At 47.7% G+C, this 15,195-nt stretch overlaps 1 protein-coding gene across 1 annotated transcript in view; it reads right to left on the bottom strand.

The window, feature by feature from the left end:
- Nucleotides 1–15,195, bottom strand: part of SLC7A14 (solute carrier family 7 member 14) — a 57,748-nt gene that overhangs the window by 27,405 nt on the left and 15,148 nt on the right. The window contains exon 2 of the mRNA XM_081190180.1: nucleotides 4,623–5,123. Within this exon, the coding sequence (XP_081046306.1) occupies nucleotides 4,623–4,926 (304 nt within the window). The 5' untranslated portion in view covers nucleotides 4,927–5,123. The remainder of the gene's footprint in view (nucleotides 1–4,622; nucleotides 5,124–15,195) is intronic.

Raw genomic sequence — 15,195 nt, 5'->3', positions numbered from 1 at the left:
TGCGTTGGAACATTGTGTCTGCTTGCTATCATTGAACTGTAAAGGACGAACACCAGACGTAAATGGGCTCACGTGGAAAACATACATAGACCAATTCATACCCTTGGCTAAATTCAATCAATGAAGCCAGGATTCAGAGACTTTTGTTTTACACTTGTTTACTTCTTCTTATCCATCGTGATCCTTTAAAAACCAAAGCCTGCAATCAAATATCAATCAGACAACTCTGAAACTGGCAATCAAATTTCAGGCATGTAAACAGAAGAGTCTTGCTGGTCCAGCATTCTTTTAGTCAACCTGGTCCAGAATGTTGCATCCCAATCGCATCTGGGAAACTTGTAGGCAGGGTACAAATTCAATAGCCTTCCCCTCTTGTTTGTTCCTGACATAGCCATTTCCGAGCCTCGGGAGGAGAGGGTGTTGCGGGCTGGCCCCTCCCACAAGCGCGGGGCTGGAGTTTAGCCCCGCGAGAGCCAGGGAATCCCCGGGGGTGTGCCTCTCCGCCTTCCCCTGTCCGCCAATCGGCGGGCCGGGGAGGCGTGGCCTGGGCTATTTAAGGCCAGGCACGCCCCGGGATCTCCCTCTTCACTCCTCGGCAGCAGAGAAGTGATTCAGTTAGGGGAGAATGACCTCGCATATCGCAAGGCGATAGATCTCAGATGGAACATTTTTGATGACCTGTCCGAACTGGTGACAGGGTACCCAAACATCAAAATATTGTGGTCCTCGTTGCTTGAGAGGAGGACATGGAGGGACTGTGTGAGCCCAGTTGGTGTGAATAAGGCAAGGAAAGTTTTAGAGCGGGCAGTGGAACGTAGAGTGGTGGCCTTGGGCGGGTGCATCATCCGACACCCAGACATACAGTTCAGCAACGAGGCCCTCTACAGGCGGGATGGCGTGCATTTGTCCGATGTTGGGAACGATATATGGTTGGGGGATATCATAGTAGGTATTAGGGGTTGGTTACAGGCCTGAAGGTATTGGCGGCGAGCTTTGCTCGAGTGGCGGTTAGGCATTGGCAGGGGTCTATTGTTATGCAAATGGATGGGGGGGAAGGACACGCCATCACCTTCCCCCGAGAAAAGGGTAGTCCGGTAGAGGACTCCGGGGGCGTTTGCCTTGTCCGAGACCTAGTAAGGTGAGGGCCGCCGGCACGCCCACGAGCGGTGACACCCGTGGGGGTCCTAGCTGGCGTACTTCAGCAGGACACCACCGGTTTGTGTTCAACCCTTCCCGGTTCCCATGCCGGGTAGTGATAGGGACCAATGCCTAAGGCCAATACCTTCAATTCTGTAATCAATAAAGTTGTGGCCATTTACGCCCATTAACCTTAACTAACGTGTCCTGTGTCTTCATTTCATTGGGGGAGGGAACTTGCCACGCAAAGCCATTTCCGAGCCTCGGGAGGAGAGGGTGTTGCGGGCTGGCCCCTCCCACAAGCGCGGGGCTGGAGTTTAGCCCCGCGAGAGCCAGGGAATCCCCGGGGGCGTGCCTCTCCGCCTTCCCCTGTCCGCCAATCGGCGGGCCGGGGAGGCGTGGCCTGGGCTATTTAAGGCCAGGCACGCCCCGGGATCTCCCTCTTCACTCCTCGGCAGCAGAGAAGTTTTCCCAGCCCACCCACCCTTAGGTTAGGCAGTCTTGACCTTGCTATGGACTTCGGTTGGTCGCCGCAAGGGGCCTGGTAGGAATTTTTCCAAGTTGGCAACTTTTCAGCCTTTTGGTTTTTTCGCCTACCTCGTAGCAAATCGTCACAACTTTCGCGGTTTTGGCGGTTAGGCATTGGCAGGGGTCTATTGTTATGCAAATGGATGGGGGGAAGGACACGCCATCACCTTCCCCCGAGAAAAGGGTAGTCCGGTAGAGGACTCCGGGGGCGTTTGCCTTGTCCGAGACCTAGTAAGGTGAGGGCCGCCGGCACGCCCACGAGCAGTGACACCCGTGGGGGTCCTAGCTGGCGTACTTCAGCAGGACACCCACGGTTTGTGTTCAACCCTTCCCGGTTCCCATGCCGGGTAGTGATAGGGACCAATGCCTAAGGCCAATACCTTCAATTCTGTAATCAATAAAGTTGTGGCCATTTACGCCCATTAACCTTAACTAACGTGTCCTGTGTCTTCATTTCATTGGGGGAGGGAACTTGCCACGCAACTGATATTCAAAAGGATGCTTAACTCTAAACCTTGAGGTGCCATTTAACGATAATGGGTAATAGATTCTGACAGTCCTAGAGGGTCCTGAAAACGTCCTTTCTCTCCTCATTATTATAGGGTAGCGGAAGTGAATGTTAATTAATCTACACAAGTACAGTTCGTACCATATTGCTAGACCAATTACGCTAATTGACTGAGATGGATTACAAATATGTTCGGTGTAGCCGGTGAGTAATCCACAAGCCTTTCTTGCTAGCCAGAGACCCTCTGGAAGTATTTGTTGGCTCTCGTGATGTCCGAAAAGGATGGTGTCAATGCAACTCCCCTGATAGTCTAAGCCAGCCTTCCTTAAAGCGATGTCCTCAAAAGGTCATTGGACTACAACTTCCATCAGTCCCAGACAGCATCAGGTTAGGGAAAGCTGGTCTAAGCAATCCTTATCTTAAGCACGGTGTATGTATCTTTGCTTTCTAACTTGACTAAATCCAGTTAAGCTAGGTCATTGAAACAGTCTACGTCTACAACAATGGTCCTCAGCAGGGGTGCCAACTTGAATAAAATATTGGGGGGACCCAAGAAAGCCCTGCCCCACATTACTGATCACAAGATACAGTGCATGCACATCATTTGAATAGCAATGCCCATCAACTTGAGTGGGGCAGCAACCCTCAAATGGTTTTGGGGAGCAAAGGGACCTTGACCCTTAGGAGTTGGCTCCAATGGTCCTCAGTTGAGCCCAGGGTACATTTGGAAACCACAAAATACAGAAGGAAAACAGCTGATGGTCAGACCCTTAATTTAAAAAGTTGAAATGTTTACACCCCCCCAAAAATACAATACAGACAAACAAAGCAAACACCCCCCCTAAAACAGACAGCTCCTTCCAATCATACGGCCTGCCAAGCCAAAAAAAGTCCTCAATTAAAAAAATAAAATAAAAATTGGGAGGGCAAGAGGTTTAGGCAGGAACCAAGAGGAGGTCTGGGGATACCATGGTGGGGACCCCAGGTTTACAAAGATTTAATACTCAGCATAGTGGTTGAGCTGACTCTCATGATATCTGAAAAGGATCGTGGAAACACAACAAAACTCGGTCATGGTTCAGCTAAACCTTAAATGGAGCATAGTTCTAATTGACTGCACCCTATCTTAATATAGAGGCAGAATTCTTACATAGTTATTATGCTATCCAGTTAGGTTTAGGAATGTTTGCGGAGTGCTGTAGTCACAACCAATCAGATGCCATGGTGGACTTACTTGTAAGGTCGTCAAACATTCCCACTTGGTAATGCAAAAGGTTTTATCAGTCATTGGCATTAGTCTGGGGCAGAGGTGTTGGTGCTACTAAAGGTGTTGACTCATTAAAAGAATAGTACTTTGCTCTTGTATATTTTGCCATTTCCCCCCGCTTCAACAAATAGCATGTTTAGGCCCAGAGAGGCATTTAGGGTCAGTGCCATCTAGAGAGTTTCAGCAGGTCTCATAAAATGGAAGGCAGGTAATATAAACAAGTTTAATAATGTCCTTAGTCAGAGGGAAAGATAGCACAGCTTACTTTCTTTACATTCTGAACATTCAGCATTGCACACCAATGTGTGCCACCCCAATAGCCTTAGACGATTATGCTGCTTCCTGAAAAGTAAAATGACGACTTATGAGTGACTTACATATTCCTTTTGGCTGACAGTTTGAGCACCTGAAGGCAATAGTCGTCCCATCCCTCTTTAATTTTAAAAAGACATTTGTGCTCCCAGGCTGGTGTTTGATCTCAGTATATTATATTTTTAACTCTGCCCTAGTTTTCCATTGCATTTTCTTCCTGTAGTTTAATGCTGTTTTGACATGTATTTCAATACAGTTGTACACAGCCTGGAGACAGGAAGTGGAAGGCGGCATAAAATGGTTTCCAATAGATAAATACATACATACTTCAAAGAACAATTGCTTATAAAATATGTATTCCTGGCATGCTTAAGAAAAAAGTGGGGAACCTCATGGCCCATGGCCCGTGGCCAGTGTTGGCCTGCCAGGTGGTCCAGGTTTGTCCTCAGGGCCATTTTCTCCAAACCAACCCCAGCTGTCCACTCACTGATGACACTGAGTGATGTCAGCTGATGGGCATGATTCAGTCCCACTGGGAGCTGCATCAACAGTGTGTTATTTGACCCCTGTAGCTAGCAGGATTGAACCCTTAGCTCATCAGCTGGTCATGATGCCATCATGATATAAGATGATTGATAGATGGGTGGACTTGTCCACTTGTCACAGTGGGTTTGCAGGGGTGGGGATGGGAATAATAATCTGGCACCATGGGCCAAAATGGTACCCCAACCCCTGGATTATGAGCAACGACAATGCTTGATGAAAGAGAAGCTAAAAGGTTTGCCCTAGAGATTCATGAGAAATAGAATCAGCCACAACTGTTCTTCAGTAAATAGGCATTTAGTAAGCATACAGTTTGGGAAGACTCACCAGACAAAATGGAGGCTACGGCTGCAATGATGAAGGAAACGATGATGCCTGGCCCGGCCATCTCCTTAGCAACCAGGCCAGAGACCACATACATCCCGGTGCCAACACAACTTCCAACACCCAGTGAAACCAGATCCAGGGTAGTGAGCACTTGGGCCAGTTTGGTTCCATGGGATGTGGTGGTGCCTGTCCCCTCCAGCATGGATTCCACTGGCTTGGTGCGGAGGATTCGAGAGTGCATGGCATACCATGTGGCACCCCACTGGATCCGCCGGGGGTCCAAGTGCGAGAGGATGCCGCTCATTGTGATGTCAAGGGATGGAAAGAAAGGCCAACGAAAACCACAGTGTTCAGTTAGCTCCCGTAACGAAGTCTGACAGCATAGACTTTAGCAGACAGGTAGTCAGTTTCAGAGATGGTCCATGTCAACTCAAAGCCACTGCGGTGTGATTGTAAACTGCAGCTTTAACAACCTGGGTTTCAGTTTCGCCTTGTGAGATCCTATGAAAAAGGGAGAAAGAGGGGGAAAATATATTCCTGTGTGAATGAAAGAAAGTGGGACCACGGAACGTTACTATCCCACTCCTAGGAATCAAGATTACAGTAATATATACGTGAGCAGCATATGCTGGAGGACCAGTCACATTTGGTGTATAGTGTAAGCAATACTAATTTCTAGATGAATTAATGTTCTGACCTGGTAATGGGCAGCTTCTTGTTAAGTCCCATACTATAGACCTGCTATGTGTTCATGTGGTGGTGTTACTTTCACAGAAACATAGAATTGGAAGGGATCCCGAGGGTCATGGAATTCAACTCCCCTGCAATGTAGGAATCTCAGAAGCAATGAAGGTGGCTTCTCTTTCCTTGTCTTCCTTACTATACGGCCTAGGACCCTCGTACCTACGGGACCGCCTCTCCTGGTATGTCCTACGGAGGACCTTATGGTCTTCAAATAAAAACATCTTGGAGATCCCGGGCCACAGGGAGGTTAGGCTGGCCTCAACCAGAGCCAGGGCTTTTTCGGCCGTGGCCCCGATCTGGTGGAATGCTCTGTCACAAGAGACTAGGGCCCTGCAGGACTTGACATCTTTCCACAGGGCTGTTCCACCAGGCCTTTGGCCAAGGCACAGTCTGACCCCCTCTCTCCTTCTGTAATCCTCATAGAACTCTAGCCCAATGGTTGCCATTAATTTGACTCTGAATTGATTTTAGAATGAATTGATTTTAGAATGTATTTCAATTAATTGATTGTGATTTTATGTAAACTGTGTTATTTTTACAGTTGTTTGCCGCTCTGAACCTGGCTTTGGCTGGGGAGGGTGGGATATAAATAATTTATTATTATTATTATTACTCAAGATACGTGGCACTCAGAATCAGTGGTTAAGCTACATAATTTTAAACATTGGGCTTAATAGTCGTGTGTGTGTGGTAATTAGATGATAATGTGTATTACTCCACTTACTTTAAAATGTGTTAAGAGAGCCCTGCTGGGTTTGGGGGTCCTGCTGAGAGGGCTCTTGACACCTGCCCAGTTGGTGCTATTGTTCAGAATATATTCGAAAAGGATGGGGCAACTGGTCAGCAGCACAATAAGGCCTGGATCACACATCTATGCACATCAGTTGGATTTTTAGCACTTAATTGCTCTACACTTGGGCTGCACTGTGTAGGAATATGAAGCTAATGAGCCTGACTTACGAGTAAATAGGCATAGGACTGTGCTGTAGATACACTGTGTGCTTGCTTCTGCAACCTATTGCTTTTTCTGCTTGAGAAATGATTACTTTGTATATTTGGACATAGATGATTAGAGAGGCTTTCTTCTGTGTTCTCTTCCACAAATGATATTTACTGGGCAAATGGTGCCTTGAACTTTTCACTGTTTAGGAAAGGGGTAGTGTGAAACAATATCTTTCCAGCTGCCTGGGGAAGAAACAATTCCCTCTTTTTTCATTTTTGGCTAAAAAGAAACTATTTTCCTCCTTTGTATCTAAATGTGTGTTTTTAATACATACAGAAATTTAGCCAAGTTAGCAAAAACATGGCGTTAAGTTGACTGCTGTTGGTTGTCTAAAACCAAGAGAGTTTCCCCAGATATTTACCCCAAGCAATATTTTCCCCACGATTAAAGGTTGTAGCATTTAGGATTTTTTAGTTTATAGAAAAGGTGAGGAAGAGGTGGCATGATCAAAGTTTATAAAATTATGCATGGCATAGAGAAAGTGGCTAGAGAAAACTCTCTCTCTCTCTCTCTCTCTCTCTCTCTCTCTCTCTCTCTCTCTCTCTCTCTCTCTGTCTCACTCATTACACTAGAATTCATGCACATCCAACAAAGCTGAATGTTGAAAAACTCGGGACAGACAAAGGAAAGTACATATTCATGCAGTGCATAGTTAAACTGTGGAACTCACTCCCACAGGGGGCAGAGACAACGGATGGCTTGAAAAGAGGATTACCGTATTTTTCGCCCTATAAGACGCACTTTTCCCCCTCCAAAAATGAAGGGGAAATGTGGGTGCGTCCTATGGGGCGAATGCAGGCTTTCGCTGAAGCCTGGAGAGCGAGAGCGGTAGGTGTGCACCGACCCCTCTCGCTCTCCAGGCTTCGCGGACCTCTCCTCAAGCAGCGGGAACGCTCCCGCTGCTTGGGGAGAGTTGCCGGCATCCCGAAGCCTGCGCGCGCTGATCACAGCGCGTCCAGGCTTCGCGGATCTCTCCCCAAGCAGCGGGAACGCTCCCGCTGCTTGGGGAGAGTTGCCGGCATCCCGAAGCCTGCGCGCGCTGATCACAGCGCGTCCAGGCTTCGCGGACCTCTCGGCAAGCAGCGGGAACGCTCCCGCTGCTTGGGGAGAGTTGCCGGCATCCCGAAGCCTGCGCGCGCTGATCTCAGTGCGTCCAGGCTTCACGGATCTCTCCCCAAGCAGCGGGAACGTTCCCGCTGCTTGGGGAGAGTTGCCGGCATCCTGAAGCCTGCGCGCACTGATCTCAACGCGTCCAGGCTTCGCGGATCTCTCCTCAAGCAGCGGGAACGCTCCCGCTGCTTGGGGAGAGTTGCCGGCATCCCAAAGCCAGCGCGCGTTGATCTCAGCGCGTCCAGGCTTCGCGGACCTCTCGGCAAGCAGCGGGAACGCTCCCGCTGCTTGGGGAGAGTTGCCGGCATCCCGAAGCCTGTGCGCGCTGATCTCAGCGCGTCCAGGCTTCGCGGATCTCTCCTCAAGCAGCGGGAGCCACCGCTGGGCTCCCACGGCTTGCAGAGAGCTGCCTGTTTGGGGGCTGGGGTCGGGGGAAGCTCGGGCTGCCCCAGCCCCGCACCTGGGGGGGAAATAATTTTTTCCCCTTTATTTCCCCCCCAAAAAACTAGGTGCGTCTTATGGGACGGTGCGTCCTATAGGGCGAAAAATACGGTAGGCCAATTCATGGAGGATAAGACTTATCAGTAGCTGCTAGCCACAATGGCTATGCTCTGTCTCCACAGCTAAAGGCTTCTGAATACCAATTGCTGGAAAGGGGAGGGTGCTATTGTCCTGCTCAAGTCCTACAAAAGACTTCAAAAAATTACTGCCAATCAGAATAGATAGCAAGGGGCCAAGAGTCTCTAGTTCAGGACAGAGTTAGTATGTGAAAGGGTTAAGAACCACAGACTTCTAAATTGCTAGAGTAGGCTCAGTGATGTCACATCCCACTTCTCCTGAGAGGGAAGAAATAATTCTTATTTCCTGTTCTCTTTCTCCCTCCCCCCTCTCGCGTTGCATGTGACGGATCCCTCACCTTAGCTCTCTGTCCCAGACATATGTATGAGACTGCCCTTGTGGTACTTTTCAACCAAGAACATTTACCAGAAATTCATCGTGCTGCTAAGAACAATGCATGACTGTAAGTAAAATATATTTTAAACTTCCTTCAACGTATGGTGTGCAGGAGAGGTAAAGGGAGCCAACTGCTTCAAGTAGCTGGAGTGCATTAAAATAAGGCTTAAAAGCCTATTCCTACACTTCACTAAATCTGCCTAACGATGGGATTGTAACTCTGCTACTGGGGCTCTTTATGCACAAGCCCTGCGTTCCTAAAAAACCCAGGTACCAGCCATTTCTTCTTTTGTTTCCTAACACACACACATGGGTCTGTAGAGGACTAGCTATAATTAATATATCCTCTTACCAATGCCCATCAACATTGTTATCTTTCAACAGGGCTAGGACTGGACTTTAAATCGGGGACTGTGCTCTATAAAGCAGGATATAAGACCACCTGAACAAAGACCTATTGAATAGGCCTGTTTCCAACCACAGTGACCAACCAGATGCCTGTGGGAAGTTCAAAGGCAGGCAGGAGCACAGTCGCCATCTCCTGCTGTTGCTCCCATCAACTGGAATTCAGTGACACACTGCCTTTGATCCTGGATGCGGCAGATGGCCATCCCAACTAGCAGCCAATAGCCATAAGGTTGAGCTCTTCATTCATAGCCAAGTGGTCGAATTCTTACTTCCAATGTGGGAGGCCTAGTCCAGTGTGCTACGGACTGTGCTTTCTGAGGACGGGGGACACGTGCCATAGCTTACTGTTGGAACATAGCTTTGTCTGCACTTGGTTTAGCCCCTGGTACCTGCTATTTTTAAGCAAGGATCTCAGACAGCAGGGCTGGTGGGAACTACATTGGAGAGTCACTGCAGACAGCAGCAGGCATAATGAGCTGGTGATCTGGCTCAGTTTAAGTGCATTCAGAGTTTTAATCCCCGTGGCTTCAAAGAGCACCCAAAGACATCAGTTTCATAACTTCAGCAGTGACATTTAAAACATCTGGATGGGTTTCAACTGAGTGCTTTATAATTAAACTATGTCTGTCTTTTTCAGCTCAAAAGCATCCCACTGTGGGGACATAGAAAACTCAAAGATGTATAATGCTCCCTATGGCCAAATGTTACATTTTTCACTCATCCACTAATTACCTTCTTGCCCATTAAACACAGCAAATGGCACAAACACTTTGGTGTGGGGCTTTATTAAACACTGGGGGAGAAGGGGAAGGCTGTACAGGTTTAGTTTTTCCTGGAGAAAACTTTGTTCATTTCTGGTTTTGCAAATAGCTTCCAAAGATGGTGCCCAACCCACAGGGTTCTTTTCCTTGATGGTGGTGATTTGCATTTACTAGACCAATAAGTGAGGCCACATCTGCACCATGCATTTAAAGCACTAGGATTCCACTTGAACAGTCATGGATTCTTCGGAACTGTAGTTTATTAAGGGTGCTTAAAGGTTGTTAAGGTAAAGGTAAAGGGACCCCTGACCATTAGGTCCAGTCGTGGCCGACTCTGGGGTTGCGGCGCTCATCTTGCTTTACTGGCCAAGGGAGCCTGTGTACAGCTTCCAGGGTCATGTGGCCAGCATGACTAAGCCACTTCTGGCGAACCAGAGCAGCGCACGGAAACGCCATTTACCTTCCCGCCGGAGCGGTACCTATTTATCTACTTGCACTTTGACGTGCTTTCGAACTGCTAGGTTGGCAGGAGCTGGGACAGAGCAATGGGAGCTCACCCCGTTGCGGGGATTCGAACCGCCGACCTTCTAATCGGCAAGTCTTAGGTTCTGTGGTTTAACCCACAGCGCCACCCGTTGTTAGGAGGACACTATTCCCCTCACAGAGCTACAATTCCCAGACTTCCCTGGGAAGAAGGCTCGATTGATAAACCACTCTCCTCACAACTCTCAGTACCCTCAGCAAACTACAGGATACACAAATATGTATTTTTTTTAATGAAAAAAACTCTGAAAAATACAAGTTTTATGAAAAAATGGTGTGAGTTTAAAAAAGAAATTGAAAGATTGATGCAGAAATAGGAATAAATGGGCTTATGAGTGGATAAACACAAAATTTGTACAATGATACCCAAAAGCTTAAGAAAAACACTTCGTCAGCCCATGGCGCCCCCCCCCCACAGCCCAAGAAGAGACAAGAAAACCATCTCTTTTTGAATTCTAATTGGCTTTTTCCATTTTCACTGTCATTAATCAAAAGTCTACCACCTACTGCTGTGATGCCAGACATTATTAGGAAAGGGTTGTTTGCACCACAACAACATTCTTCATTAGGGAAAATTAAACTAAAACAGCAATCATATTGCAGATAGAGAGAGAGAGAAACATGTTTACAGGCACAAATCATCTTTACCTATGGAAACATTTCCTGCATTATTCATATTCAGCGAAGGTTCGATTTGTTGCCATGGCGGCACTTAAAGCCATCCTGGCTACTAGCTTGACTTGTATGAGCCTCCGGATATGTGCAATTGGTTTGACTTACCTAGGCATATATCAAAGGGCCCCGAAATAGCCTCCAGACTAGTTGCATTCTGGCTGACCGCCCACCCAACCCTGTATCTTTTGTCCCCAGGGATACCCATCGCCTGCACTACAGCCTGCTAGACAGGAGGAGCGCTGAACGTTGCTTATGGTAAGCTGAACCATGTACAGAATTCAGAAAGGCAGCCACACCTGGCGGCTGATGGTGCAGGAAGAATGTGCACATGGGAAGGTGGGAGATGGAAAGAGAGACAGAGAGAGATGCAGGGCTATTTTAGTCACTGGTGACACTGGCAGCTGACCCTCAGCTGGCTGGAGCAGATGGTCTTTGTACTAAGACACAGTGAAGGCTGGTCGCTGCTAAAGCCGCATCTGTGGAACGAGTTACGTCATGGACTTGCTAAAAAGGAATTAAATGGCAGAGAGAAACGAGCACAGAGGCTTGTTCCTCTCGTGCTCATTGAAGTAGCTTCTTTCCTGTGAGCTGCCAGTGGGAAACGGATGAGCTTTTCATAGAATCATAGAATCACAGAATTGTAGTGTGGGGAAGGGACTCTGAGGGTCATCTAGTCCCACCCCCTGCAGTGCAGGAATCTCAACTAGATCATCCATGGCAGATGGCCATCCAACGTTTGCTCTAAGTCTAATACATCTCGTAGGATTCAGTTACAGATGGGTAGCCGTGTTGGTCTGCCATAGTCAAAATAAAAAAATTCCTTCCTGTAGCACCTTAAAGACCAACTAAGTTAGTTCTTGGTATAAGCTTTCGTGTGCATGAACACTTCTTCAGATACACACTGAAGAAGTGTGCATGCACACGAAAGCTTATACCAAGAACTAACTTAGTTGGTCTTTAAGGTGCTACAGGAAGGAATTTTTTTATTTTGACATCTCGTAGGAGTCTGTTCCACTGTGGGAAAGTTCTTCCAGATGTTTGTGACTTCAAAAATTGGACATACTTTTCACAACCAGTCCTGCCTCTCTAAGATCTTGTTGGCTGCTGGATTGATCAACAGGACAGGAACCAGCATAGTATGGAGGAGCAACTCCTTCGCCCTTCCTTGCTTTCCCCTCAAACCACTTCTGAAGACTTTGGAATGACAGGAAGTTGGAATGCAGGAACAGAGGAAGCTGCCACCTCACACAATTGGTGCATCTAGGCTAGTATTGTCTACACTGTCTGGCAGCAGCTCTCCAGGATTGCAGATTGGGCAGATGGAGATGCCAGGATTGAACCTGAGATTTGCTTCATGCAAAGCAGGCGTTGTGCCACTGAGCTTAAGGCTCTTCCTGGAAAAAGCATTATATAGTCAGAGTCTGAGCCCAGAAACAAGTCTCAGAATTATTAGCTGCTGTCTGCCCTGGATTTCTTGCCCACATTGGCACCCCCCTTGGAGAAAGAGTTGCCTTAAGTAGTAGGGACTCCTGTTGGTACCAGCCTGAGATCAGCATATTATGCTGCCTTACACTGACTCAGGCCATTGGTCTACCTGGCTTAGTGCTGACTACTCTGACTGGCAGCCAGGACTCAACCTGGTACATCACATCACCTCTTACCTGATCTTTTTAAGAAGGACAGGAATTATACCTGGGACCTTCTGCATGCAAAGCATATGCTCTGTCACTGAGCTCTGGCAGTCCCCTGCTGCTCCCTTCTTTACTGATCTGAACACAAGGCCCTTTCCCAACTGATCTCTGCCAGCTAGATCAAAGTTCTCTAGTCCCCGGTGCACCAGGCTAATCAGAGTCTTGTGAGTCACTGAGGCATCAAGCACTACGTTTGGTAGGCTTGCCATACGTCAGGAAAATTCCTGACATGTCCTTTTTTTCGGGTGTAAAAATTGCATCATGGCGGAATTTTGCCGAATTGGCAAAATGTCAAGAAAAACCTGGATGTACGGTAACGTGATGGAAAAAGCTTAAAATCACTATTTTGCGGGGAGGTTTGCCCAGGGTGTCAGGAATTTTGCTTTTTGAAATATGAGAATCCTATACATTTGGGTAAGCACACCTCTTCCAGGTAACACAAGCTATTAATATTTTCAGGCAGAGGAAGGATAGAAATGCAAATACCTAAACTCTAGCACAGTGTTTGCATTCCCCAGCCAGCAATCAATCAACTTGGGTAAGACAGAGGACAATGTCATGTTGCACAGATATCAGTTACAAGTGACTGACTTTGCACACTCCATCTCAGAAATGACATTTTGCACTTTGGGAAAGGGCATGAGGCAGGACAGTGCACTGAAAACTGGCTTATACCAAGTCAGTCCATTGGTCCATCTAGCACAGTACTGTCTTCACCAGTGATAGGCAACACTGTGCCCTTCTGATGTTGGCAAGGATGAGCCAAGGTTGAAGCAGAATTGTCTCAGGTGGTGACCATGGGTGCCCTTTGGATCCCTGTTCTCCTTGTTCCTGGGTGGACTGGGCAGGCCGGCCAGCCAATGGGGTCCTTTCTCAGAGCAAGGCATTCTGGGTGTGGTGTCTTGGAGAATGCCTTTGCCAATCCTGTCCTTTCCCCCAGCAGCTATAAATGCCGCTTAAACAAGTTGCAAGAAATAATTTTTAAAGTCTGCGCTCAAGCTGTCATAGCAAACCACAGCAGCGGCTCAGCCATTCTAGACTTCCTCGCCCAGAATGCCTCACTCTGAGAAAGGAGTCCTTTGGCCCTTTCTCAGAGTGAGGCTCAGACAGGGCAGAGCATGAAATACATGGAGGAATGGGGTGGAGGAAGCAGGTGCTGTTGTCATCAACACAAAACGGAAGTGGTGGTGGGAAGAGAAGGAGGAGGATGTGGGCTGGCTGCACCCACCCTAGTTGTTGGGCTACAACGGCCATCAGTTCTAGCCAGGGATGATGGGAGTTGTAATTATCTAGAGGGCATCATGTTGCCTACTTCTGGGCCACACTCACTGGCAACAACTTTCCAGGGTTCCACACACCTCTCCTGCCTCTAACCTAGAGATGCCAGTGGATGAACCCTGGACCTTCTGAGTGCAAAGAACCCATATGATTTACCTCTGAAAATAAGGCATGTATACATTGAGGCTAGGGACGCGGGTGGCGCTGTGGGTTAAATCGCAGAGCCTAGGATCAGAAGGTCGGTGGTTCGAATCCCCGCGACGGGGTGAGCTCCCGTTGCTCGGTCCCTGCTCCTGCCAACCTAGCAGTTCAAAAGCACATCAAAATGCAAGTAGATAAATAGGTACCGCTCCGGCGGGAAGGTAAACGGCGTTTCTGTGTGCTGCTCTGGTTCGCCAGAAGCAGCTTAGTCATGCTGGCCACATGACCCGGAAGCTGTATGCTGGCTCCCTCGGCCAATAAAGCGAGATGAGCGCCACAACCCCAGAGTCGGTTACGACTGGACCTAATGGTCAGGGGTCCCTTTACCTTTACCTTTATACATTGAGGCATGTAGTATTGCCCATGAATGGACATATGTTGGTAAAATGCTGAGTCCCTTTCTGTTCCAGAACATCCACCCCATGGGTTCTAGTAGAACATTTTGGGGGCTCTGGCAGCGTTGCACCCCAGTGTGTGCCCTCTTGGAGCTATTCCACGGGTTTTTGCTCTTACTCTTCGTCTGGTAAAATCTCAGCCTGGCGAGGCAGTTTCTGCTTCCTTTTTTTGGTCAGCTTTTCTAATGTAGGCAAAGGCATGACATCAGCTGTGCAATTCAATATGTCTTCAATAAAATTACATGAGTCAAGCTTCAGCTACCAACCACTAGAGAAAATGTGGAATGCCTGCTTCAGTAGGATACTCATCCACTCATTATCCACTCTTCGGTGCGTCAGCCATGTAATTTGATTCTGCACTTAATATTTTGATGGCCATCAGATCACTGATTTGCTGCATAAGAAATTCCATCCTAAATGTTTTTTTTATGTCAAGGAATCTAAAATTCAAAGTCTGGGATGAATATAAGAGTCTAGCCTAGTCCAGTACTGCTGACTAACTGGCTGCAGCTCTAGGGGGGCTGTGTGTCTTAATTTATGGAGCACAGTCCTCTGTTTGAAGGACTGTCTGGTAACAAAGCTGGTTAAAAGATTTTTAAAAACCATAGGAAGGGAGAGCAGGGGTCTTGCAGTTGCTTGTTTGACAACCCAGAAAGCAGATTGTGCAGGCACACAGTCACTGTCTCCCCCAATCCGCCAAGGCGTATTATATTTCCATTAAATTATAGAAATTATTTCCAAATTTGCATCTATACTTACAGATTTACATGTGGCTTTTCGATGCAAATCTGTGTCCTCTTTTTGGAGAGC

The sequence above is a fragment of the Podarcis bocagei genome, assembly GCF_964188305.1.
Source record: "Podarcis bocagei genome assembly, chromosome: 4".
Taxonomy (NCBI): domain Eukaryota; kingdom Metazoa; phylum Chordata; class Lepidosauria; order Squamata; family Lacertidae; genus Podarcis; species Podarcis bocagei.
The sequence above is the reverse complement of the archived record's forward strand: the minus strand, read 5'-3'. Positions and strand labels throughout refer to the sequence as shown.